The sequence below is a fragment of the Babylonia areolata genome, chromosome 6 (genome assembly GCF_041734735.1).
Source record: "Babylonia areolata isolate BAREFJ2019XMU chromosome 6, ASM4173473v1, whole genome shotgun sequence".
In the NCBI taxonomy this organism is placed as follows: Eukaryota; Metazoa; Mollusca; class Gastropoda; order Neogastropoda; family Buccinidae; genus Babylonia; species Babylonia areolata.
Genome location: NC_134881.1, coordinates 12,504,410 through 12,531,778, shown reverse-complemented (window position 1 = coordinate 12,531,778; position 27,369 = coordinate 12,504,410). Strand labels below are relative to the sequence as shown.

The 27,369-nt window shown below is 39.2% G+C and overlaps 2 protein-coding genes across 3 annotated transcripts in view; both read left to right on the top strand.

Moving 5' to 3' along the window:
- The window catches only part of LOC143282741 (xaa-Arg dipeptidase-like), a 109,405-nt gene that overhangs the window by 53,892 nt on the left and 28,144 nt on the right, over nt 1-27,369 (top strand). The gene's annotated exons all lie outside the window — the stretch shown is intronic.
- LOC143282739 (uncharacterized) lies at nt 293-27,306 on the top strand. 2 transcript variants are annotated; one of them, XM_076588477.1, is made up of 11 exons: nt 293-434; nt 1,552-1,674; nt 2,580-4,680; nt 5,542-5,695; nt 7,953-8,206; nt 9,007-9,814; nt 12,354-12,503; nt 16,152-16,226; nt 17,122-17,204; nt 18,765-18,802; nt 21,698-27,306. In XM_076588477.1, the coding sequence occupies exons 1-10, from the start codon at nt 403-405 to the stop codon at nt 18,774-18,776; spliced, it is 3,792 nt and encodes a 1,263-aa protein (XP_076444592.1). In that variant the 5' UTR covers nt 293-402; the 3' UTR covers nt 18,777-18,802; nt 21,698-27,306. The 2 variants fall into 2 exon arrangements, with proteins under 2 accessions (XP_076444592.1, XP_076444591.1); XM_076588476.1 differs by lacking the exon at nt 18,765-18,802.

Here is a 27,369-nt window from a genome sequence, read left to right as displayed (position 1 = left end):
TTTTTTAATACTCCAATGTCACCCCAGTGTCTATGGCTGATGCGCCCTTTCTGTGCCTGAAAACTAAATTCTGATCACCACATGTGGCCGGGCCACCTGTCACAACAAATTCAGTATAAAAATTTCTTCTGTAAAGTTAGGCAGAGGAAAACACTTTGTTGTTGTTGTTGTTGTCGTTTGTTGTTGTTGTTAAATTTTGGTAGCAGACGCCAAGTTTGCTAAGGGACACCACTCTAATAAATGCGCAGTTTCGACACATCTTATAACATTCTTGCGCACATCGTAACTAAAACAACATGGCGGACAGTGGTTGTCATCAGAGTAAAACATGACCACAACAAAGTCTCTGTTTCTTCTGCAGTTTGAGGTTGTCGCTTGCCGGGCTCAGATTCTACCGCAGCCATGGATAGCAAGTTGTTAGCTGGAGCTTATTCGTATCCTTTGAGCGTGACTTTTGTATTTTCTGTCTGTTGGTGCTGTAAGTTAAATTGAACAATTGCATGTTCAGACAAAGTAAACGACTTGAAAATTATCGATAAATGATATATATATATATATATCATCATTTCAGTTCTGATCATATGAACACATCACATTGTTCGTCAGTGTTTGTCTTGAAGCCATGGATTTTCTTCTCAGTCGTGACGGGATTTTGAATAAAAATGCCTGGTCTTTATAAATCGAAAATTTCTTTTTTCTTCTTGAGCTGACCAACCGTACAGTTCTGTTGGCTACTTTCCAACGAAAATACTGTTGTAGAAATTTGATCATATTAGACAGTGATTGTGTGTGTGTGTGTGTGTGTGTGTGTGTGTGTGTGTGATTGAAATCTGTTACAAAGCTGATGTATGTTACTACTTTTTTTAGACAACAAATTAATGATATTTAAATTCTTAATGATTTTTTTTCTGGCACTGTCATGAGTAATGGACTTCTTGACAAATATTTGCACTCACACATACTGAAAACACACACACACACACACACACACACACACACACACACACACACACACACACACACTCACTCACTCACTCACTCACTCACTCACACACACACACACACACACACACACACACACACACACACACACACACACACACACACACACACACAGAGAAAGAGAAGGAATAACAGGATCTGACTGCACTGTACTATTGTGATGTTTTACCAGTGTCTTTACTGTTGTTTGTTGACAGTTCAACAAAGAATTTTATTGGAAATATGTAATAATATGTTTTACAGAAATATGTAGGTCTTCAGCTTCCAGCAGGGTTAAGATGGGCATCTTCACATGCCGATAAAGGCATACAGATATTTATATGATTCTTTGTTGTTCTGGACTGGAGAGACTGGAAAGATGTATGGGAATGGTTAATGACACAACAGAAGATTTTCTGTTTCATTTGTTTCTTGCTGCAATATGTATCTTCTGATATTTATTGAGTTTGCTTGCTTTTTCAGTCAACATTTATCATACAATTTGCTTTTTCAGTCTAGATTTATCATACAGTCTGTGATTGAATTGTTTGGTTTTGCTTAACCTGTTAGAAAACGTTACAAGTACATTGAAAGGGAAGAAATTGAAAACCTGAAGAATGATGGTGATCTACAGAGTAATGATGTTCTTGCCAAAGCCAGAAGACTGTCACAAGAAACTAACAAGAGAAGAAAGTTAGTATATTTTTGGATACTTATGTGATTAAAAAGATAAGCACAGTTACATGAAAGCATTTTTGTTGTTGTTGTCAAATTCATTGTGTTGTATGAATGTGCAAATTATGTGTGTTCTTTTTGTGTGGGTGGGTGTTCATCGTGTATACATGTGTGTGTTTTGTTTTTATTGTACATGTATGTCATATGTCTTGTTAAGTTGTTTGATGGTTAATATGTATGCTGTAATGTTGTTTGATGATTATTCATATATATATATGTGTGTTTGTTGATGCTTAAATGTAAGCAGTGCATTAGTTATTACTCCAACTGTTGACATAATAAATGTAAGTAGTGTATTAGTTATTACTCCAACTATCGGCATAGTAAACATGTAAATTACTGTAAGAAGATAAGCAGAGATATGACAAAAAAATTCCCTTATATTTCTAGTTTAAAAAAAACCTTATTAGTTAAAAAAACAAAATCAGAAATTTAGTCAATTTGACATTAGAACTGAGTTTTGTCAAACTTAGATTCTTTTTCACCATTTACTGATTGAGTTGTGTGATTGTCACTTTAAATTGACATGTCAGCAATGTATTTTGCAGTCATATTTGGGTCAGACATCATACACTTGAGTACTGTCTTCAGGTGTTAAAAGCAATTTTAGCATTGCAGACCTACCCTGCAAGATGATGAAGATCACTGGAACCTGCTGGTGATAAAATCACACATGAAAAGACTTTAATTGACCAGGTTTTATTCAGTGATTTCTGATACAAATGCATTCTAGTTTCAGGAAATTTGAGTAACATGCAATATCATCAGTCTATGATACTAACCATTGCACTAACATATCTTTGCTTAATGTTTGTGTCTAAAAAAAACTTTTAGAATGTTGAAGGATAATCTGCTTTTAACAGGTTGCTGGCACAAAAGCGAAAACAAGAGGCAGCACGTGAAGAGAAACGCCGACAAGAGATCTTAAACAGGAGACATCAAGAACAAAAACAGGCGACCGAAAAATACCAGCGCTGCCATGTGGGAAACCGTCCTAGATTTTCTCCTTCCCCTCGTCGACGAGGTCACAGCCCAACAAGAACTCATGTGGATATTGAAGATGCCTTACGGTTGATCCGTGGTTCAGCATCAAGCATTCCCAATGAACAGAGTCGTGAGGCCATTCAGCGCATGTATAACACCCAGCAGAATGGCCGAGATCCTTTGGAAAGATCTCACGTAAGATCTAGTCGGGCCAGCAGTGCAGGTCAAAGAGAGACTCGTAAGAGTCAGAACAGGCCATTATCAGGTCGCCCCCTAGATGCATCAATGCGAGCGCAGCTGATGGAGCGTAGTTTGCGTAACTTAACAAGTAGCAGGAGTCGCTTTGAGCAGCAGCTGGAGCAGCATCAACAACTGTTGGTGGAACAGCAGCAGAAGTCGCTGCGTGAATTCAACCAGGCCATTCGCAAGGAGATTGATTCAGACACCAAGGTACAGGGAGTGGAGGAAAACGAACCTCATGACATTCCTTTGCAGAACGAAAGTCTGTCATCACTGGATAGTCTGGAGGAAGGGAATCAGTCACTGGGCAACTCTCTTCAAGGACAGCAGGCATTGAAGGACTTCCATCAGGTGTCAGAACATCAGCGAGAAGCGTTCCAGACGCACAGTAACAATGATAAGGGTGGTAATACTATGATGCAGCATCAGAGGAGACCTGATGCAGAGCAAGGATACCCACCAGGAGACAGGTCAGGAAGACCCCAGTCAGGCAAAGCGCCAGTTAGCAGACCACAGTATGACACACAGAGACAAGGGGATGGTCCAGGACAGGCTGACCGAGCTAATGTCTCTGCAGGAGGTGCTCACATTATTGGCCCCATCCCTCAGGGGTATTATTCGTCATCAAATGGAGCCCCTGTCTCCAGTACCCCCATCATTCAGGGCAATTTGAGCCACTATCCAGACTCCTTAGATGTTACACAGGCTAACCCAGAGAGACACATTGCTGTTGGAACAGCATTGAGGCTACCTCAGCAGTCACCACCAGTTAATCAGCCTGTCAAACAGCCCCCACCTTCTTTACAGTATGACAGTCAGCTTCTGGCACATCGCAGGTTTGAAGTTCATTCTACTCAGAATAATGGCCAATCTCCTAGTGGCAATAACATGAACACTTACCAGCAAGAGGTCCATTCAAAAAACACAACCACGAAAATGCCTGAAGAACTAACATCTGCACTTACTCAGAATGAGCATCCAAATGAGCGCCCCAAAGCTCACATATATGCCTGGACTTCCCCTCCTCCTGAAGAAAATGGCCAAGATCAGTACACAGCTCCATCCACTTTACCTCCCAACAACAACACCAACAGCTACTCAGCTAGCGTGGTGGCTGATCGTGTGATGGCAACGAACCTCCACCCCCAGACCTGTCGCACCATCAGCACAGCGGCCACCACCACGTGGGTCTATCAGACTGTCAGCTCTGCCCACAACAAAGAACCTGTGTACACTGATGCCAACGTCAGCAACAACATGACCCACACCCATCAGACAAGCTTTGGCACAAGCCCCTCCCACGTTGAAATACCTAGGGGTCAAGGCCAGAAACCGGCTGGTGCTCATCCAGCCACAACAGGTCTGAAATTTGTGGCCACTGGGCCACAAGACTACATGCAGGCATCTGACAACAGGCAGCAGAGCGATTCTCATGCCACTGACAACCGTTACCAGAGCCAAGGGGTGTCTAGAAAAGAAGCCCAGCAGACCAGAGGAGGGACCACTGTCAGTGGGAAACTGATCACCATGGACACAGGACAAGCAGATGCTGTCAAGCAAGGGCAGAAAATTACAGTGGTAGAAGACCAGATGGATGGACGTAGAGAAGTGCGGAGCATACTGAAAAAAGCGAACAAGGATATGCTGAACCCAGGAGGACCGACGAAGTTCAACGTTCAAGATAGTCTGGAGATTGCCAAGATGCACATGAGGAAACATGAGCAGGTCCAGCGGAAAAAGGTCAGTGAGAAAAAGACTTTATCATTTTATTTTGTTGAATGTCAAGAGGTGAAAGCAAATTGATACACGTTTTAGTGGGTTTTATGTGTGTGTGTCTGAGTGTGTGTGTATGTGTGTGTCACTTTACACATACACACTTGTGCACACCTGCGATGCACGCACGCGCACACACGCACTCACGCACAGAAATGATAGCAGACTGTGTTGACTGATGGATTTTTGTTTTTGTTGTTTCCTGAAAGAAAACAATAGCATGATGGGGATTCACTGAGATCTACAAACGGGATATAATTTTTATTTTATCATGTGTCAGGGTTGGGGTGGGAGCAGACATCTGAAGCGCATGTATACTTTTATTGTTGATATTATTGGTATTATTATTATTACTGGAAGGAGAGGACTGGACCCTGTTTTCCTATGCTGAGCCCAAGATGCATTGAATCTGTATTCCCTGTCCTGATGGCCATAAATGTCTGTGTGACATTTAACCTTCAACCTATTGTTATTATTATATGTTTGTATGTTCACATTCAAACTGACATACACTCAACTCATGTAGAATTAGTTTACAAGGTACTATATTGTACTGAGGCTACAATTCAAGAACAGGGTTAGTACTCTGACACGTGTAAGGAGGGAGGAAGGCTGCCAGCAATCTGCACTCTATCTGTGTGCTCGCATTCTTTCTCTGGGATGCTGGGAAAGTCTGGAACCACCAGGCATAGGCGCTTGCATGTGTATACTTGCAAGCCATAACAATTATTATTGCTATTACTATTACTATTATTATTATTATATCTTATTTTTAGAATAAAGATGAATCATGATGAGAAGTGTGCTTTGACTGTGTGTGGTGTGAAGGTGCAGAAGAAAGGAGTGCGCTTTGCAGACCTGCATTACCCAGAAGAAGTGGAGGAAGATACGGACAGCATGGACAGTATGATTGATGCTGCCGCCACCAACACTAACGCCAGCAATTCCACACAGTCAGGGTCTCAGGCTGATGGAAAAACTGGTAAGCTTAAAAGATTTGCTCTTTATGTTTTGTTTGTTAGTTTCGAAGGAGATCTACTGTTGAAATCTACATTGCTTGGTTGATAATGACGGCAACTTTATATAGCACTGTCAGACATCTCCAGGCTATTTACAGTGAATGCTTGTTACAGTTGTCAGTCAGACATAGTTCATACAAATACACGTCTGTACACACACACACACACACACACACTCTCTCTCTCTCTCTCTCTCTCTCTCTCTCTCTCTCTCTCTCACTCTTCCTTTCTCCCTCTTTCAGTCTCTCTGTCTCTCTCTTTCACACACACACAAACACACACACACACACACACACACACACACACACACACACACACACACACACACACACACACTCACTCACTCACTCACATGTGCACACATACACTCATACATACATACACACATGTAGTGATGTATACATGAATGAAAAAAATTTTTATGCAGATTTAAAGGATAGAGGACTGCTTTAATCATGAGAAAGACTGAAATTTCCTGTTAGATTTGTCATTAAGGGATGAAAGATATGGACCGTGACAGACAGAGCCAGAGAGTTCCGGGATTTTAAAGCTGAAAAATTGAAAGCTCTTCTACTGTGTTTCTCTCTGTTGAATTTGGGGGCGTGGAAGACTCAATCATTGGCAGAAGAGCATAGAGGCCTTTCCATCATCAGTGTGGATGAACTCTTGTATGATGAGTGAATCCAGTATTTTCTTCTTTTTTTCACACATTACTGAGTTTAGTGTCACAGTACTGTGCATCATCAGTGGCTGTGTCCAAGTGACCGGGTCATGGGGACGATTACTGTTTCAGCAATCAGTCAATCACTTTAATGTCTGAAACATGCAGTGTACAGAAAAATGCCTTCTGGTTCATCTTCCAAAAAAAGGTAAAAGCTATTTTGAGACATGATAAAGAATGATAGCAATCATCCTCAGCCAGCATTAAGAATCATATCACCCATGGTGGGGAAGGGGTTGGGGGAGAGGTTGTTGTAGGAAAAGAAAGGTTTCATACAGTCACCATTACAGTAAATTTTGTTGTCACGGTTTGATGCATACAGTGATTTTAAACACAAAAGTTTGACATACAAATACATTATTTTAAAAGTCTTGATTTTAAAGCGCGGTTTCAAATTATATGAAATGGTGCATAGATAGTGGAGGGTATGAACTGAATGAGAGGATAGTGAGGAGGAGGCGGGAAATTAGAATATACAATGGGAAACGTCAAGTGAACACACACACACACACACACACACACACACACAAGACGATGGGCCTGGGGTCAATGATCAGAGTTGCGCTCCCTTCGTTGGGACAGTTTGTGTGATGCGGTGACAGTCTGGGTGCTGTGTAAGTTGCTTTGTCATGACAACAGTGACAACAGTCTCCCTGCTGCATGGGGTCTGGTTGTTACATAATCCCATCCCATCAGCTGCGTTATGTTACTGCTTCACATCCCTTCTGTCAGGACATAGTCCTCTGGTCAGCATTCTTTCTCTTTTCTTGGCCCAGCTGTCTACAGCCAACCCTCTCTGGCAGATCAGGCACGCTTCTTCTTCCTCTTCATTGAAGTCTTCCCTGAAAACCCACTTTAACTAATGTAGAACACCTCTGCACCGTTATGTTGTACTCGTTGTTTATTTCTTTGTGTGTGTATGTTTGTATTTGTGTGTATGGTGTGTTTACCCTTTTATATTTTTTTTCATAATGTCTAAAGCCCTATTTAGAGATTAGGCTCTATATAGATTCATGTAGTAGTAGTAGTCATAGTATCATTGGTGATTTCCTTTCTTTGCAGGTTGTTATTCAAAGTCCCACAGTTCATTTACAGCCATTCACTTCAAGCTAAAGCCGCTCCTTTTTTTTTTCAATCAGTATTTGTTTGATAACCAACTATAACTCTGTTCAGTTATCCATGTTGATCCACTAATATTTTTCTCTAAATTGTGTGTTCAAAAGGAAATGTGTGTTACAGCATAGATTTTACTTTTCTTGTATTCATTACATTTTCTGTGTGAATTCTTTACCTTCTCACAGAAAAAAAAAAAAATCCTGCCAGCGTTTATTGAAGGGTGTTGATGGAATAACAAAACACTGATGCACTCGTTAACGCCATATATGGAAACAAGATACTTCTGAAGTTACTATAATGCATGCTTTGAAGCAGATTTGACTGTAATTTTTTCCTCATTAAAACTGACATTTTTGACATACATGAAAAAAAAAAATGAAAAGGAACCAAAGGAACTCCCCAGAGGCCTCGCCCAACATCAGCCAGAGCCGTCTCCAGTGGACAGAGAGCAGCCGACGCCAGAAGCAGAGGCCCCCACATGGCCAGTGCCGGCCCAGCAAGACAGCCCCAGGCATCGCGGCCCAAAGCTGCTGCCCACATCATCATGAGTGGGGACGCCAGCACTCTGACCAGTCAGCATGGAGGTGGTGGACATGACTCAGGCATCACCGCCCACAAGTCACAGCTGGACAAGAAGGTGAGAGAATTTGTTGGTTTTGTGTCTGTCATTCTGGGTGCGTATAAAAGCAATATATATATAAAAGAAATTTCACAGCTTGGAATCAACAGTTGAACTTTCTTGAATATTTCTTCCTGTGGAAGATGATGTGAGACCATCAGAATATGTAGCCTAGGGCTTATTTTCAAGGTCAGGTTTAAATGATCAGAATAATAATAATAATGATAATGATAATAATAATATTCAAGTAAAGTTCAGCTTTTGATTCTGAGCTGTAAAATTTATTCTATTGTGAGAGAATTTGTAATTACAGTTTCTGTTGTGCGAGAATGATATGTGGTTTTTTTCTGTTTGGTTTTACACTAGTTTGTTCTTTCCAGTATGCCATGTTTGCATTGCACATAGTGATGAAGGTTTCACAGCAGTAGTGTGCAACAAAACAGATGTGAACAGTTGATGAAAGCTTAATGCAGTGACCTTTTTTTTTTTATCATTTCACAATGTACACACACACAAAAATAGCTATCTTGTTGACTAGATTATTCAACAGATTTCATTTACTGTCTTTTTCTTTGTTGGAAAAAAGCTGTTTTATTTTGAATATACTCTCCGCCGTGTTAATTTTTCATGCTGTATAAAATCTGATAATTTTAGGGGGAAAAAACTAGTGGAATCCTGACAGCTAAGCACAATAGATTTAGAGTGGTTTAGGTTTTGTCCAATGCATTCAAAAGTCAATGTGTCATACTTTTATTTGTTTTGTTTTTTTCTGAATGATAATAGTTTAAAAGGAAGTTGGTGATTATTCTGTCTTGCAGGTAATGCTGATCAACAATAACTTCATGTCTCGAGTGCCCATGTACAGCAGTTCAGCTGTAACAGAAGCAACCACATCAGCAGCAGCAGCTGTGTACACTGTATCTGGAGCAAAAGCTGGAAGCAATGGAATGCACCCCACCTCTTCCGCTGTGGCCTCAGACTCTGGTAACAGCGGTATGAACGGACACAACAACAAAAGTATGATCTACAGCCAGTCCAGTGAGCCGGGGAGGGCTGGCAGAGGCAAGTCTACTGCGTCAACTCCCCACTCCGCTCCCCTTCCCTCCCATTCCCACTTCAGCAACACCAGCAACGCTTACAACAAACCCATCTACAACGAGAACGGACTGCGCATGGATCGCACGCCCACCGACGACGAAATCAACAACCTGTGGAAGAACATGAGGACCATGCTGGATGTGAGTGAGGGAAAGGGGGGGCCGACATCATCGTCGGTGGCAACCAACAATGACCAGACAGCCAGGCAGCAGGTCCAGTTGTCACACCAGTACATCGATGGAGCTGCCCTGGGGATCCCGAATGGCATGAGGCGCGTTCCGGGATACCCCAACAGCAAAGCATCGACAGCACAAAACGGCACACTGAAATCCGAAGGACAGAGTAAAAACGGGTATCTTCAGCGTTACAGTTTGCTGCAGCAGCGGCGAAATCCCACATCAGGGATTGGAGTGTCGAGTCGTGCGAACGATGTCGTGGAACAGACAGTGCAGCCCATGCCCATTGGTGCTGGTGGGTCCGATGCCCGGCACCCTGCAGTGAACATCAGCTATGCTCCGAGAGATGAAAGTGAGTGTATGGGGATAGGTTATTTGACGTACATGTTTGTGGGTGTAGTGTGTGTGTGAATGTGCCATGTTTGTGAATGAATGCAACAAGTGTTTCTTTCTTTCTTTCTTTAGTTTAACATCTTTTCACTGGTAAGTGATATTAGAAGGGGGGAGAATGGGGGGCATGGGGGTAGTACATCTGTGTGTGTGTGTGGGGGGGGGTGTGAGGTGTGGGGGTGAGGCGATGGGAAGAGGTGTTGGTTTGACTGATATAGAAAAAGATATAGTAAAAGATACATGAAAAGTGCAATAGATTAGAATAGGAAGAACTACTAAAGATTGAACTAACTGAAAGTAATGTATAACTATTTCAAACATTCCTGTAACAGGATTAAACATAATCATTATAACGAAAACAAATGTGAGGGGGTGTGTGTTTTTGTGCACGCTTGTTTCAGTTTCACATGCTTCAGTGTTGCTGTGCTAGTCATAAACACAGTGGTTGTTTTTATACAGCTTTGTTTTTCATCAGGTTTCAGCTATTTTGTCAGTGCTTGAGAGGGAGAGGGGGAAAAAACAACATGCACACACTAAGAATGACATTGAGAGATACTCATTAAAAAATGTATCATTATTCAGAGTTGCTACATCTTTTCTGAGGTACAGGTATAGGATAAATCTGTATTTTTGGAGCATCCGTGTTCACCATTGTTTGAATGCCAGGAGCCTTTTATGAAATCATCTCTTCTTTATATATTGGTGGAAAACACTGAAAATTTTTACTGTTGAGAATATTGTATGCATTTATTTTGCTGTGAAATGCCGGTTTTCTGTGTATGCATTTTTAAAAAATGTTTCTTAACTCTTTCACCACCAAGTTTCTGTGTGAAAAACACTCCCCAAAGTCCATTTTCTCACATGAGCAGAAGCCTTTGACTGAGAGCTTTGAGTCTAAAATATTTAGTACTGTTCACTTCAAACTAGGTCAGGGGACGAAGGTTAGTCATTGTGCTATTGCGCAGGAAAGTGGTTGCAGCTGTCGAGCTTTGTTACAGTGTGAAAAATGATCCTTTTAACATGACCCCTTGATGTCCACTAAAATCACCTATGGCAGTGCACTGTCCAGTGAACTTAAGTTGCCAATGGTGGTGAAAGAGTTAAATCTTCGATTGTCTTTACCTTCTACTAAAGCCAAAAAAATGAGGCAGAAATGTGTACAGATCAGTTATTATTTTAGTTATGTTTGTATGTGGACTGCGAGGTGACTGTGATTTCTTCACAAAATGGAATTCGTTGTGAACTTGCACAAAAAAATACTGACTTAAAAGAAAGGTGAGTAGGTGTGATAAAACAAACAAACAAACAAAAAAACAAACAAAATAAAACCAACCAAACAAACACAATACAAAACAAAGATCAACCCCTCCCAAAACCACACAAATAGAAACAGTAATTTCTTAATGAAACATGATTAGTCATGAATATGGACTTGCAAAGGTGGATTACTATGATATGTAACAACAGCAAAAAAAACAAACAAACAAACAAAAACACCCACAACCCCAACCACCACTTCCTGAACCACACAAATGAAAACAAAATTTCCTAATGAAACATGATTAAGTTGTGAATTTGAACAAAAAATACTGTCTTGCTAAGGTGGATAACCATGATATGTAAGAACAACAAAAAAAGCCACAACCTTCACAACCCTCAACTCCCCCTTCCCACTGCACACAAATAGAAACAGTGATTTCTTAATGAAACATTTTGCAGGGATATGAGAGCAGTGCGTAAATGTGCTTTTCAGTTTCATTAAGATTTTTTTTAATGCATCTGTCAATTAGATGTGAATGCCGCAGGAAAGCCCTAGAGGCCATTCCTGAGATCTGTGCAAATCCGGAGAGAAAATGAGGGCGGGGGTAGGGGGTTAAACTTAGGTGTGTTGTTGCCGACAACAGTTATTGCGAAGCTACTGCCGGTGTATTTGACAACAAAATGAAAGAAATTTTTCGCTGAATTACCAAAAATTCATCTCCATTACTAGCAGGAAATATGTTTTTTCATACCAGATTTTAGGCTTATAGGAAACACTGTTTTTTTATTTTGTATGTTTCTGTGCAATTTGAAAAAAAATATATATATATTGACCCCTGCAGAACAACGAAACATTGGTGATTCTGTACAGTGAGGTGTCACCTTTCTATCACATCAGGGGCTTTCACACACACACACCCCACCTCCCCCCCCCATCCACCCTCCACTAACAACAAACTTCTTGATCCAGTCAACGTTTGCCTGCCCTCTCTCTTTCGTTATTGTATAACTGTTTGTTTTTGTCCTGGATATCGTTGTTTTTTTTCCTTCTATCTTCTGTATCTTTGTATATAATGTATGTGTTCATGTCTTTTTTAGTGGGCAGGGTATCTTTTGTGTTAAAAAAATTCCTCACATGTCTTAGATAATTGAAATGGTATTTGTAATTTGTGTGTGTGTGTGTGAGAGAGAGAGAGAGAGAGAATTAAACGATGAAATTTACACCGCATGGGGATGTGCAGTGTCTGAGAGCATGGCTGGCTTCCTGGCAGCGGAACAGGCAGTACAGTCCCACGGCCCTGATATCCGTGACAGCAAGGTCATGGCTGCAATGGAGTCAGCACAGAATCAGCAAGAAATGTACAACTCTATTCGGCAGAAATTTGCCAAAGGTATTCATTCATTTGATTTTATCAGAGGTTGGGGGGCGGAGGGGAAGGATGGAGGAGCTTAAGGTAGAGTTGTTGTTTTGGGATGTGGTTTTTTTTCTTACCCCTCTTGCTAGTTAATGTGTTGACCCTCGAAAACTGAGTATGGCTGCCTATGTGGCAGGGTAAGAATAGTCGTGCATGTAAACATACATTTAATTACACATACTTAACCGTGACCCACTAGTGCAGACTCCAGCAGGGGTCTGGCATTCCTGTCCTGTGCATCGCCTATGCAGAGAAAACGAAATGTACGGGGAAGTTGTCGGTGTGGTGTTGTACGAGGAAAATGTCGGTGTGGTTTTCTACGGGGAAGATATCGGTGTGGTGTTCTGCAGGGAAAGTGTCAGTATGGTGTTGTACAGGGAAAATGTTGGTGTGGTGTTGTACGGGGAAAATGTTGTGTGGTGTTGTACGGGGAAATTGTCGGTATGGTGTTCTACGGGGAAGATATCGGTGTGGTGTTCTACGGGGAAGATATCGGTGTGGTGTTGTACGGGGAAAATGTCGGTATGGTGTTCTACGGGGAAGATATCGGTGTGGTGTTCTACGGGGAAGATATCGGTGTGGTGTTCTACAGGGAAAATGTCGTGTGGTGTTGTACGGGGAAGATATCGGTGTGGTGTTCTACGGGGAAGATATCGGTGTGGTGTTGTACGGGGAAAATGTCGTGTGGTGTTGTACGGGGAAATTGTCGGTGTGGTGTTCTACGGGGAAGATATCGGTGTGGTGTTGTACAGGGAAAATGTCGTGTGGTGTTGTACGGGGAAATTGTCAGTGTGGTGTTGTACGGGGAAAATGTCGTGTGGTGTTGTATGGGGAAATTGTCGGTGTGGTGTTGTACGGGGAAGATGTCGTGTGGTGTTGTACGGAGAAATTGTCGGTGTGGTGTTGTGCGGGGAAGATGTCGTGTGGTGTTGTATGGGGAAATTGTCGGTGTGGTGTTGTACGGGGAAGATGTCGTGTGGTGTTGTACGGAGAAATTGTCGGTGTGGTGTTGTGCGGGGAAGATGTTGTGTGGTGTGCGGGGAAAATGTCAGTTTGGTGTTGTACGGGGAAAATGTCGGTGTGGTGTGGTGTTGTACAGGGAAAATGTTGGTGTGGTGTGGTGTTGTACAGGGAAAATGTCGGTGTGGTGTGGTGTTGTACGGGGAAGATATCGGTGTGGTGTGGTGTTGTATGGGGAAAATGTCGGTGTGGTGTTGTACAGGGAAGATATTGGTGTAGTGTGCAGGGGAAATGTCAGTTTGGTGTGTACAGGGAAAATGCTGGTGTGGTGTTGTATGGGGAAATTTTGGTGTGTTGTATGGGGAAGACATCGGCGTGGTGTTGTACTGGGAAAATGTCAGTGTAGTTTTGTACGGGAAAAATGCTGGTGCGATGTTGTATGGGGAAATGTCGGTGTGGTGTTGTACAGGGAAAATGTCAGTGTGGTGTTGTACGGGGAAAATGTCGGTGTGGTGTTGTACGGCGAAAATGTTGGTGTGGTGTTGTATGGGGAAACTGTCGATGTGGTGTACGGCGAAAATGTTGGTGTGGTGTTGTACAGGGAAAATGTCGGTGTTGTGTTGTATGGGGAAGATATTGGTGTGGTGTTGTATGGGGAAAATGTTGGTGTGGTGTTGTACGGGGAAAATGTTGGTGTGGTGTTGTATGGGGAAACTGTCGATGTGGTGTTGTACAGGGAAAATGTCGGTGTGGTGTTGTACGGGGAAAATGTCGGTGTGGTGTTGTACGGGGAAAATGTTGGTTTGGTGTTGTATGGGGAAAATGTCGTGTGGTGTATGGGGAAAATGTTGGTGTGGTGTTGTATGGGGAAAATGTTGGTGTGGTGCTGTACGGGGAAAATGTCGTGTGGTGTACGGGGAAAATGTTGGTGTGGTGTTGTACAGGGAAAATGTCGTGTGGTGTATGGGGAAAATGTTGGTGTGGTGTTGTACAGGGAAAATGTCGGTGTGGTGTATGGGGAAAATGTTGGTGTGGTGTTGTACGGGGAAAATGTTGGTGTGGTGTTGTACGGGGAAAATGTTGGTTTGGTGTATGGGGAAAATGTTGGTGTGGTGTTGTACAGGGAAAATGTCAGTGTGGTGTTGTGTGGGGAAAATGTCAGTGTGGTGTTGTGTGGGGAAAATGTCAGTGTGGTGTTGTACAGTCATGTGTGCTGGTCTCTTAATGCTGGAGCAGACCCGCACCCTAAAACTGCAGAGATCCAGATCAAGGGAAACAGGTCATTGAACAAAGATCAGGGTATTGAAAATACAGGTGATTAGAACTACTGCTTCATTAACTGACCCATTACCCTCATTCTTATGAGAAATTTGTTGAGCTGTCAGTTTTACTCTGACAGCTCAGAGTGTGCTGAAAAGGTGAAATTTCTTTTTATTTTTGACTCACTTGTGTAAACAAAGTGAGTCTATGTTTTAACCCGGTGTTCGGTTGTCTGTGTGTGTGTGTGTCTGTGTGTCCGTGGTAAACTTTAACATTGACATTTTCTCTGCAAATACTTTGTCAGTTGACACCAAATTAGGCATAAAAATAGGAAAATTCAGTTCTTTCCAGTCATCTTGTTTAAAACAATATTGCACCTCTGGGATGGGCACAAAAAAATTTAAAAAATGAAGCCTAATTATATGCAAACTGCATTTACTGTTATATTTATATTTTTTGTATTCTCTAAACTTGGCACTTTGATCTGATATTCTGACCCAACAACAAGAGCAGTCATTATTATCATTTTTGGTTCGAGCAGGAACTTCTTTTGCTAAGCATGGAAGTTTTATTTATTTTGCAAACGTTTTGGTGCAGATAGTAAAAAAGGGAAATTACTCTGTAATTAATGCTAGGGGAGTTAATTCAAATCTGGTTAGGACTTTTTTTTTCTTTTTTTTTTAACGCGAAACTTTATAATAACAAATACAGAACACATTTTAACAATTAGATTTTTTTTTAAAGTGTATCACAAGTGAGTCTTGAAGGCCTTGCCTCTCTTGTTTCCATTGGGTCAGTAGATTGTGGCAAAAATGTTCATATTCAGTCATTGTTTACAAGTGACAAAACATGAAGCAGATTTGTCAAACAAGACAACAGTCCAGTGTCAGCCACTTCACAGGCATGTCTCGGAGAGTGCGGCTCACAATTCCTAACACCACGGGTTTCTGTATTTGTTCAGTTTGTTTGACTGCTGGATCTATCATGAAAAATGTTGTCCTTATGAAGGGCTGGGGGCTATTCTTTCTATCAGTGGCAGTTTGATCGTCTGATTATTGACCAGTCAGTCGGTAGAGACAATCAGTGGTAAATGAACCAGTCAATGAATGAACATTATCAGTTTGCCTATGAAACAATCTGTTAGTTGTCTTTCTATCTATCTACCCATTTATCTGTCTGTCCAAGCAATCTGTCAGTTGTCTATCAATCTACCTATTCATCTGTCTGTCCATTATCTATCCATCCATCCATTTCATCCTTCCGTCATTTCATCCTTCCACCTGTTTACCTTTTCTGTATGTCTGTCTATCTGCATCTGTGTGACCATTTAGTTTGTAAATTGGTCTGCTTGTATGGTCATGGTTTTCAATGCAGTGTATGGTTTGTGATGACTGCCTTTTTCAGGAGGTCCTACTGCTCTTTCCTTGGAGGAACGCCATTTACTGGAGTCTTTGGATAAGCTGAATGAGAGGTTGAAAGGTGAGTGGGTGTTAGTGGTTTGCAGTGCTTCTGGTCTTGAAGTATAAAAATTGGTTTTCACTCTTTTTCTGGAAGGGATTGAACAGCTAAATACAAAAGACAAGAGAGACAAGGCCTTCAAGACTCACTTGTGATAAGTTAAGTCCCCTAGCATTAATTACAGAGTAATTTCCCTTTTTTACCATCTGCACCAAAACGTTTGCAAAATAAAGTTTGAACAAAAAATGATAATAATGACTCCTCTTGTTGTTGTGTCAGAGTAAGAGGTCAGAGTGCCAAGTTTAGAGAATACAAAAAATATAAATATAACAGTAAATGCAGTTTGCAGATAATTAGGCTTCTTTTTATTATTTTTTGTGCCCATCCCAGAGGTGCAATATTGTTTTCAACAAGATGACTGGAAAGAACTGAATTTTTCCTATTTTTATGCCAAATTTGGTGTCAACTGACAAAGTATTTGCAGAGAAAATGTCAATGTTAAAGTTTACCACGGACACACAGACACACGGACACACACACACACACACACACACACACACACACACACACACACACACAGACAACCAAACACCGGTTTAAAACATAGAATCACTTTGTTTACACAAATGAGTCAAAAATGAAGAATAGGAAATCGGTTCATCAGTTTAAGGAGATGAGAGCAGTTGAAACATACGAACAGCATTCATAACCCTGTTTACAAGCAGATGTACACATGTGTGTGTGTGTGTGTGTGTGTGTGTGTTGCATATGCATGTATGCATACTTAAAATATGAAGTGTGTTTGAGTGTGTGCTTGCTTTCATGTATGTGTGCACATGTTTGGTGCATGTTCATGCATGCACGCTTGCAAATGTGAAAATAGAAAAATCAGCAGAACTACCTGTCTGCTTTTCAGCTGTGGAGAGTCGCCAGACAAACAGCACCCAGCAGACAGCCAACTATTCCAACAGCCAGGGCAGCCCTCAGGTGTTTGTTCATGTGAGTATTTCCCAACCTTCCTCTTTCTCATCACAGGGTTTGTTCGTCTTGCCAGCATCTCGTTTTGAAAGGCGGCAAACATGTTCTTTGTTCTGAGCAAACGTTTTTATCACTGTTGTCTTGGTTATACTTGATTACACTTCTGCTTGTTGCTGAAATGTGAATGAATTGTTAACTTCTGAGGGTTCTTTGGTGGTTGCTGTTTATGAATGGACTTTTTATGCTTTGTTAAAGATTCGTTTGCTTTGCATCATGGTCAGCAGTTTTTAATCATGTAGGTGGTCTTATGGGTTGCACTGCTATGTATTTGCATTATGCATAACATCATGGTGAAAGTGGATATTCGTTATCTTGAGGTGAGGTGTATCCAAGGTATATCCGTTTTCCTGGAATGTACCATGTATGACATAAATACCATATATATATATATATATATATATATATATATATATATATATATATATATATATATATATATATATATATATATATATATATATATATGTGTGTATGTATGTATGTATCTCTCTCTCTCTCTCTCTCTATATATATATATATATATATATATCTGTGAGTGTGTGTGTGTGTGTGTATTATATATGTATGTACAAGTTGTCTGTGCTGTCCTCTACAATTATCTTTTGTTTTATGGGCTTTCCTTTCCTTTCTTTGTGGCACACTCAGCTAAAGGATGGGAACCTCCAAACAAGTTGTATCTGTAGCATTCTCTCTGTTCCATACAAAAGTTTACATTTTTTAACCGTGATACTCTTATTGTGTGTATTGCTAATTATTTTTTTTAATTTTTGTATTTTTTTTATCTGTAAAGTGTTATCTTGTTATTTCTGTTTGTATGCAATGATTGTCCTTTATATTTTATAGCTGTAAAGTGCTATATTATTTCTATTTGCGTATAATAATCAGTATTTAAGTCTGTAAATTATCTTGTTATTTCTATTTGTATATAATGATTGTCCTTTATATTTTATAGCTGTAAAGTGCTATATTATTTCTATTTGTGTATAATAATCAATATTTAAGTTTTGTGACCACTGATAAAAAAAAAAGGCTTGTGGAACTTAGTATGATCTTTTGTGAGAAGAAAAAATGATTTGGTGACTTTGTAGTGTCATATAATTTTTTGACACTGTCAAATGTGTGACGTTCCCCACTGATAGTTCATGTGCACCAGTGAAAGGAGAATTAAATATGTGACTTGTACAGTTTCAAAACTTAGGAACAGCCTGAATTAAATGTGGCTGAGGAGAACTTTGCTCTCGTTAGTTTTGATTTGTAACGTCACTCAAAGCGTAACGGAGGTGGCTTTTCTTTGTTATTTGATTTTGCCATACCCTTCTTGTGTTGCTTCAGACATTGTCCTGAATTATATTGGAAGTGGCAGAGTTATGAGTAAACAGTAGTCAAGTTATTTGCTGCATATGTGAAGGAGCAAAGCACAGGGCGTGTGCATACTGCAGTGTGTGACAAAATGTGAAGGGGTTATTGAGGAGATGGTGACCGGGGCGCTAATCCCTGTTTTGTTTGTTTTCTATCAATCAGCGATACTTGTGAGGGAGCATTCCAGAGTAAAATACCCAGTAAGCATGCATGGCTTGATGTTGCATGATTCAAAACGATGCTTATCACTTTGGTTTTTTTTTTTTTTTTTTCTTTCACGTCTTGTTTGCTTGTCTAATATCAGTGAGTGCATGCCAGTCCTGCCTGCTTGTGTTAGTCTGGTGTAACATGTGTGTGCTTTGGACTGCACATTTATTAACTTCCCAGCCCACTATAGTTTGCTAATACGCACTTTAGTATGGTGATTCTTATGTATGTTCAGTTGAATTTGTGTAGGACTTATGAATTTTTTTTTAAAACTTGGTTATCTCACTCATTGTGGTTTTCAGAAAATCAGTGTGCACGTATATATTCAAGGATATGAGACCCATGCGGAAATGCGCTTATTCTTTTTTCTTTTCTTTTTTTTTTTTTTTTTTTTTTTAATAAAGGAAAAAGACGCTTCTGTCATGTGAGCATGATTGCCACGCATACATATGAAATAGGAAGGCGTAGTTCATTTCTTTTCTAGCTTTTGTAAGCTTCATTCCGTTGTTTTTTGTGATTGTATACAAGCAACACGGTTTGAAAAGCCCCAGAGGCCAGTCCGTAGATCTGTGAAAATTCAGGGAGAAAATGAGAGTAGGGGAGAGAGACTTAGGTGTGATGTCGCCAACAACGGCTGTTGCAGTGCGTACATCTCCTGATGTGTTTGACAAATTCAGGGAAGAAAAACTACTGTAACTTTCGTATTTTTATCTGTCCTGATAATGAAAGGCCCAGCTCCCTTCTGGCATTGGTCTGATGTGATGAACTCTTCTGCAAAACATTTTGCGTTACTTTTCTTAGATCTGCGTCAATTATTATGTCGTTTTGATTGAATTGATAGATTCTGATCACTGTGAGCATGTTTTGAATATTGATTTTAAAAAATACAAGCAAACAAGATTCACTCCTCTGTTCTGGAGTGTACCTATGTGCTGATCTATACATTGCACATATAGCATAATTTTGACAGGGAAAACACACACACACACACACACACACACACACACACACACTATTGTAAGATTTGATTTATATATGGTCTTTATTGATATATCTGAAATATTTGTTAATTGCAGTGTGACATTGTATTAAAAATGATCATATTAGTTTGTTCTGGAAAGTCTTCAAAAAATGTTTTCCAGCATGAAGACATTTCACAGTACTTGATGCCAATAACAAGATCAAAGCACTAGAGCTTGGTCTCTGACTGAAAATAGGTGCTATATAAGTTTCCATATCAGTATCAATAAATCAGTCACTATAGCAATTTCCTAAACCCTAAACCTGAATGCAACCCATTTTATTGCAAACTGAATTTATTGCTTTTTTCCTTACCAACCAGTCCTTTATAAATCAATCTTAAGGTGTGTTTTGGAAGACGTTTTGATTTTTTTTTTTTTTTTAATTCAAGATGAGATGACTTCATGAAATGCTCATAAGTATACCTGCATGAATGGTAGGTATATATATCTTTCTCACATCTCCTTTTATCACAGGTCATTCACAGTTGATAGAGGAATGGTTATTATATTTTAGAAGGGTGAGGGTTATTGTTAGATATCTGATCAACAGTTACACATTCTAAAAAAAAAAGAAAAAAAAAATTAAAACAAAAGTCTTTTAAATGCACAGAGACCACTCTCAGCGATTTCCACAACTTGTGTTCTGTGATTTGTGAACTTACCAGAAGTCTGAAATAATTCTTTATGAGTGTGGGGAGATGGAGAAGGGGGAACTTGCCTTGTCTTTCGTATTAAAAAATCATCTTTTGATTGTTCAAAGCGTATTGTTTTATTTCACACAGTTATATACATATTTTTTTTAATAAGGTGAAAACCATTTCTGGTTCTAAAGTGATCCTTGAAGTAAAAGGATTGCTATGACTCCAAGGATCTTTTCAGCTCAAAGAAAATTTTGTTTTCTTTTGACTTTTTTGATAGTTGTGAAGTCTGTATTTATATTGCAGTCCTGTTTTGTGAATTGGAATATTACACCTTAAAACTCATATGCATGCAAGCACGCATGGATACACACACACACGCACGCGCGCGCACACACACACACACACACACACACACACACACACACACACACACACACACACACACACACACACACACACATGCACGCTCTTGTGTGTGTGTGTGTGTATACGTACTATCAAGTATTTTTGAATAACATTAAACAGATCAGATACAATACTCAACATTAACAGGTGTTGAAGTATTGATTGATTGATTGATTGGAATGGGGCGGTGGGTAGTTGTCATGAGGGATGTTTATTATCTGTTGTGCATTTTACAGCTTTACGTGTTGTGGTGATACTTTCACATTCTACAGAGCTAAAAGTCTTCTCCATCTTTTGGTGATGCTTTCACATCCTCCATCAAGGCAGTGTGAATATCTGTATTAACATCTTGTGTGCTGACATTCTGTTTCCAGTATTACTATTAAACTCTGAATAAACATAGTAGGAAGGCAGCTGCCATTAGATGCACAGAGAGAGAGAGAGGGGGGGGGGGGGAGCGCGAATGGATGAGAATAACGTGTGTCTTTGTATAGTATGTATGCACACTTCTTTTTTTTTCACTTTTTTTTTGTGATAAATAGTTGCCATGTTTGTGTTCCTTGTTTTTGAGATAATATTGTTGAATATATGTGAGCATATATGTTTAAATGTCCATTTAACTACACATACTTTACCATGACCCACCATTTATTATTCTATGTATTTTGTTGATCATGATAATGTTGTTGATATATATGTATATTTGAATATGTGTGGGTTTTTTTTGTTTGTTTTTGTTTGTTTGTTTTTTCTTAATAATATATGTGTAAGTTAATCTTTGTTCTGTTTTATTCATGCCAGAACTGTTTTTGTCTTCCAGGGATCAGGCTTTCGGGGTCATCAGGTGATCACGTCCCAGGCCTATCGACGGAACTCCGGAGGAGGACAGCGATCACTGGCCCGCCCTGTGTCCGCCCGACTCGTGAATCGACCGTATCGTTAAACAGATTTAGTTGTGTAGAATTTGTTAACTTTTCGAAACTGTTTCTTCTCTTTGATGTTGTATGAATGTTGTTTTGCAGCGGTGATGAATTCTTGTCAGCATTTTAACAGCTCCATAAAATCTAACACATGTTGGACTTGAACACAAGCCTTTTGGGTGTTAGATTATCTGGCAGCAGTGTTGCTGTTAAGGTTGTACCCAGCTACAGTGTGCCAGTGATCATCCTTTCTGGAACATGTGTCAGTAAATTGATTTTCTGTGGTATATGAACTCAGAGTTTCAGTTTCAGTAGCTCAAGGAGGCGTCACTGCGTTCGGACAAATCCATATACGCTACACCACATCTGCCAAGTAGATGCCTGACCAGCGGCGTAGCCCAATGCGCTTAGTCAGGCCTTGAGAAAAAAAAAAAAGGGTGAATAAATAATAGATAAGCGTACATAAATAAGTAAATAAATACATAAATAGATAAATAAATAAATAATAATTATAATATGAAAAAAAGGTAGTAGTAATAATAATAATAAATAAATAAATAAATAAGACAACAATGAACTCAGAATTTTGTTCCAGTGCTGGTTGTCTGGTCTGAAGAAGGCACCTCGAACACAAAATTAAAACAATGTAAAAGACAAATTGTCAGCCGTAGTCAGTCTCATGGGTTGTCCAGTTTTAAACAGTATTTATACCCAGAATCAATAATGATAGTAATAATGATGATAATGATATTACTACTACTACTACTACTACACTACTACTACTAGTAGAACTATTATTGTTATTATTATACCCAGAATCATTTCCATGGAATCTTAAGTTTATTCTTGGGTTGTCTGACTTCAGAATTTATATCAGAATTATAGATAATATTTATACCTAGAGTCATTTTCATTGTTATACAGGATCATTCTTGGGTTTTCTGACTTCTAAAATTTATACCAGAATTTTTTTTTTTCATGAACCGAAGACCTTTCTTTGGTGATCCATCTTTGGAGTTTTCCATAAGAACAATTCCAATTCCATTCTTACCCCCAAAAGTTTACCTAGAAAAGTCTTTGGCTTTTTACGCCTAACTTTGGTTTCCTCTTTGAGTATATTCAGATAGTGAAATGAAAGAAAATGAAAATTTACTTTTCTCTTTCAGTGTCTCTCAGTGTAATGTTCGACAAGCTGGAATTGGTATGAGATACAAGAATAGATCATTGTGGTTTCACTGAACACCTATGTTGTCCATGTATCTGTCCCTTAAAGTCTGTTTCAGAAGAGAAGCCACAGTGATTACAGGCCATTGAGCATGAGATGGTTGTACCACCCATTGAAAGAAGCATCAGGCTTAAAAAACATTGTCTCTGTGAAGTTTTGGTAATGTTAGCAACACAGTCTTGGAGTTCTTGTTCTGTTTTGTTTGTTTGTTTTCTACTTGAAGGAACCATTTTTGTTATATATAAAAAAAAATCAAGCTTTGTCCAAAGAGGAATGGGTGTAATTAAAAACAGAAAATAAGTCACAGCAGTAGTTAATGAATGTTGCTCTTTATCAAGGACAGATAAATGATAGTAAGTAGTGTGCTTGATTTGTTTGTGTTTGCGTTGTTTCCATACGTCTGACTTCAGACAGCAATGAAGATCTGTGATAAAACGTGATATGACATGGATTCATTCATTATTGGAGCTGAGTTTACAAAAGAAGTGACAAATGAATATGTCTCATTTTTTTCTCCACTTCTTCATCATTGCTAAGTATGAACCATGGGGAGAAACTGCTTCTGCAAGAATGATAGGTGCAGAGGCAGAGCATCTGTTGTTGGAGTCAGTGGACAGAGACAGAGGGATGGCTCAGTGTGATGAAAAGAAGTTGTGGGAGACAGCTTAATGCAGGTCCAGTACCTGCTTTTGTGAATGAGCACTGATGCCGTCAAGGTCAGCCGGGATTACAGCAAGGAGGGAGAACAGATGACGACATTCCTCACACAATCGGACGTGCTGAGAGTTAGGGAGGGATATTCCTCCAGCTTTGTTCCCCAGACTTGACTGAACAACATGGGAAAATCATTGTGAACCATTAAAAAACATATCAAATCTGTACTCACTGTGTCTTTTGTCACTGCAGTTTGTACAAAAGTAGCCATGCTTTAAATGTCTCCGTGATTAAATTGCTGAATTATATGTGGCTTTCCAAAATAGCTTAACTGTGATAGACTCAAGTTTATTGATGTTGTTTATGATATACATGTGTACTTTGCAGATGATTTTTGATTTGTTCTTTTTTTAAGACAATGCCTCTTACTGTTATTTTCTGGAATTGTTTTTAGTAAAGAAGTTTGTAATAATATGCCGTGGCAAATCTGATGAAACAGTGAATGTTAGATTTAAATTTTTAAATTTTTTTTTATAGAATTAGAATGAATCTGGAACGACTGATCCTTGGAACACGAAGAAGATGAAAGGTTCAATGAAACTTGATTTTCCACAAATGCACTTTGTCTTTCAGAAGAACTTTACTAGAAGTTCTCTTCTTAACAATTATGGCCTTAGATTATGAGTACCTGTAAATATATTGGTATATATTTTTCTTGTCTACCTGTCATTCATGTTTTATATTGTATTCTCTCTGTGGAATTAGGCAGTGTGTGTGTGTGTGTGTGTGTGTAACTATGTGTGTGTGTTAGTGCACATGTGCAGATGTGATTGAGCATTGTGCATGTGTCTCCCTGTCTGTATTATCATTGAACAGAATGTGAAAAAAATACCACACCAATTGGGTTTTTCATTGAAGCAGAGGAGGAATTGCACATGTTTCTTTCAGATTGTCTCACTAGGTCACGGTGACAGCACAACTGAAATTTACTGGTCAGTGTCAACTTCCTAGCAGCTTGGATACAGATCGTTTCCAAACCTATAGGAGCATCATGTGGTTTTGTTTTTGTGTGTGTGTGTGTGTGTGTGTGTGTGTGCATTATTAGAGTTCAGTTAGTGTCGCTCTCAATATTTTTACCTCCACAAGAGTGAACATCCATTCCATTCCAACACATTCAACGGTGAAGTGTTATACTAAGCATACTATGGTCATGGCACACATTTCATAGAGCCATGTGACTTGATTTTGGTAAGGTCATGTGGTGTGTTCACCCATTGATTGATTGACATGTATACTTAAATTGTGCCTATCCCCAGTCAGAGACCAAGCTCTAAGCACTCTCCAGCCACAGTCATTTGCACAACAGGCTGCCTACCAGGGTACAGCTGACTGACAGCTACCCTTAGGCACTCATCATTCTTTTCCTGTGTCATTCAGTGAGGCTTCAGTCATACACACACACACACACACACACACACACACACACACACACACACACACATGCATGTGTATTTACACAAACACACATTACATGGAGCAAAGTGTACTGATTGAAAATGTGTGGAGATATTTGTCAGTAATTGTGTTTCCTGTCAGTTTTTGTGTCTGGAATGTTCGTGACTACCAGAAAGAGGACAATGTTAAAAATGACTTGACCATTTCTTTTTGTCGTTGAGGACCGTGGTGCATCATTATGTACAGTTATTTGATGGCTGTGTTTATTATTTGTTATCTTGTACATAATTACATGTAATGTTTCTGATTTGCTAGTGCTTTTTAAAAAAAAAAGTATTTTTAACTCTTTTTTTTTATTGAACGTGTTAAGATATTTTGATACAGCTCTATTGAATTCCTGAGATGAGTATTGTCTTCATAACCATTTTGGAGTTTGTTTAAGATTTTTATGTTACTTGGTCTTGCTGACATGGAAATAAAAGCCTTCTTCTTATGTATGTATTTTTTGTTTGATTGTTTCATTTATTTTGATTTGAAAGCATATTTGTTTCTTCAGGTTCCATTTATATATATTTTGTTTTTCTTTTCTTTTTAAAAAAAATTTTTTATTTAGATTCAATCTTTTTTCTATTCTCCATTTATTTAATCGGAGTGTTATTTTGTAAGGAAAACATAAATAGTCAGCAGTAGATGCTGGAATTTGATGATGATCAGTCAAACCAGAAACTGTTTAGTGATCTGCGATGCGGAAAACACAACTTGCACACAATGATTTCAAAGGCTGAGATTTATGCATATGATAACTGATCATAATTATAGGAGTCAAATATGTTGCGTAGGATAACAGCAGCCTTGTCAGTGTTAGTCTGTAATTTGGTTTTGTCTGTGCTTTTTGGATAATGTCAGCTGTTTTTTTGTTATGTTTTTTGTTGTTGTTTTTTTTATGAATATTTTACTGTCTCATATACATATATTCAGATATTCAGATACAGATAAGAATGGTAAGCACATCACACAAAAAAACAAGCTCTGTATACATACAGTTCATGATGAGATAGCACTGTATGTGGAAGATAAGTTGACTGCGCTGACTGATGCTTGTTTCATGATTGATATGTCAGGTAAAAGACGCAGAAACAAAAACACAAATTTCTGTAAATATTTGCAGTACCTTTTTGTTCCCAAAACCTCAAAGATTTCTTTTTTCAAGATGTACAGTCGATTTAAATCAGTTAGTTGTAGTATTGGCATTATGAGCTTTCTTTGGTGGTTTGGTCCGTTTTTTGGTTATTTGTTGTTGTTTTTACGGTCATTACAGGTATTTACTTTTTGTCTTGCTCAGTTCATCAAACAGACGTTCCGTCCATGTTTTCTGTTACATTGTGTATTTTTTCCGTCCAGATTAATCAATGATTCTTTTAACGTGAACAGGGTTTGTTTTCTTTGTTATTTATTTTTAAACATATTTATTATATTCTTCTTGTGGAGTTATGGCCTAGAGGTAACGTGTCTGCCTAGGAAGCGAGAGAATGTGAGCGCGCTGGTTCAAATCACGGCTCAACCGCCAATATTTTCTCCCCCTCCACCAGACCTTGAGTGGGTCTTGATGCTTGTCATTCGGATGAGACGATAAACCGAGGTCCCGTGTGCAGCATGCATTTAGCGCATGTAAAAGAACCCACGGCAACAAAAGAGTTGTTCCTGGCAAAATTCTGTAGAAAAATCCACTTTGATAGGAAAAACAAATTAAAAACTGCACGCAGGAAAATATGCCAAAAAAGTGGGTGGTGCTGTAGTGTAGCGATGCTCTCTCCCTGGGGAGAGCAGCCCGAATTTCGCACAGAGAAATCTGTTGTGATAAAAAGATAAATACAAATACAAATTTGTACAAATACAAATATATATTCCATGCTTTTTATTACAGCAGTATATGTTTTTTGTGTGGGTGGATGGTTGTGGGAATGCACACATACATGTGTGTATGTGTGCTTTGGTTCTGTAGGTGATACATTTGAAAGTGATTACATTGTGATTTTTGAAATTCATATTACTTTAATGTCAGATGTTGTTTCCCTCCTTGGGGTTAGGTTTTGGTTGAGAGTTTCATATTTTACTCTATGGATGATGGTGGTATTCTTTTAGTGTTCCTGCATTAAACTTTCTCTGTCTTGGAAATGTTGGTCTATTGTGGGTCTTTTGATAGAAGTTTCTTAAAAGATGAACAAGCTCTGTGAACTA

Coding starts and splice junctions, on each gene's coding strand:
- LOC143282739 (XM_076588476.1), top strand. CDS start 403: ATGGATAGCAAGTTGTTAGCTGGAGCTTATTC. Junction 4,681..5,541: donor AGCAGGTCCAGCGGAAAAAG/GTCAGTGAGAAA, acceptor TGTGGTGTGAAG/GTGCAGAAGAAAGGAGTGCG. Junction 16,227..17,121: donor GCTGAATGAGAGGTTGAAAG/GTGAGTGGGTGT, acceptor TCTGCTTTTCAG/CTGTGGAGAGTCGCCAGACA.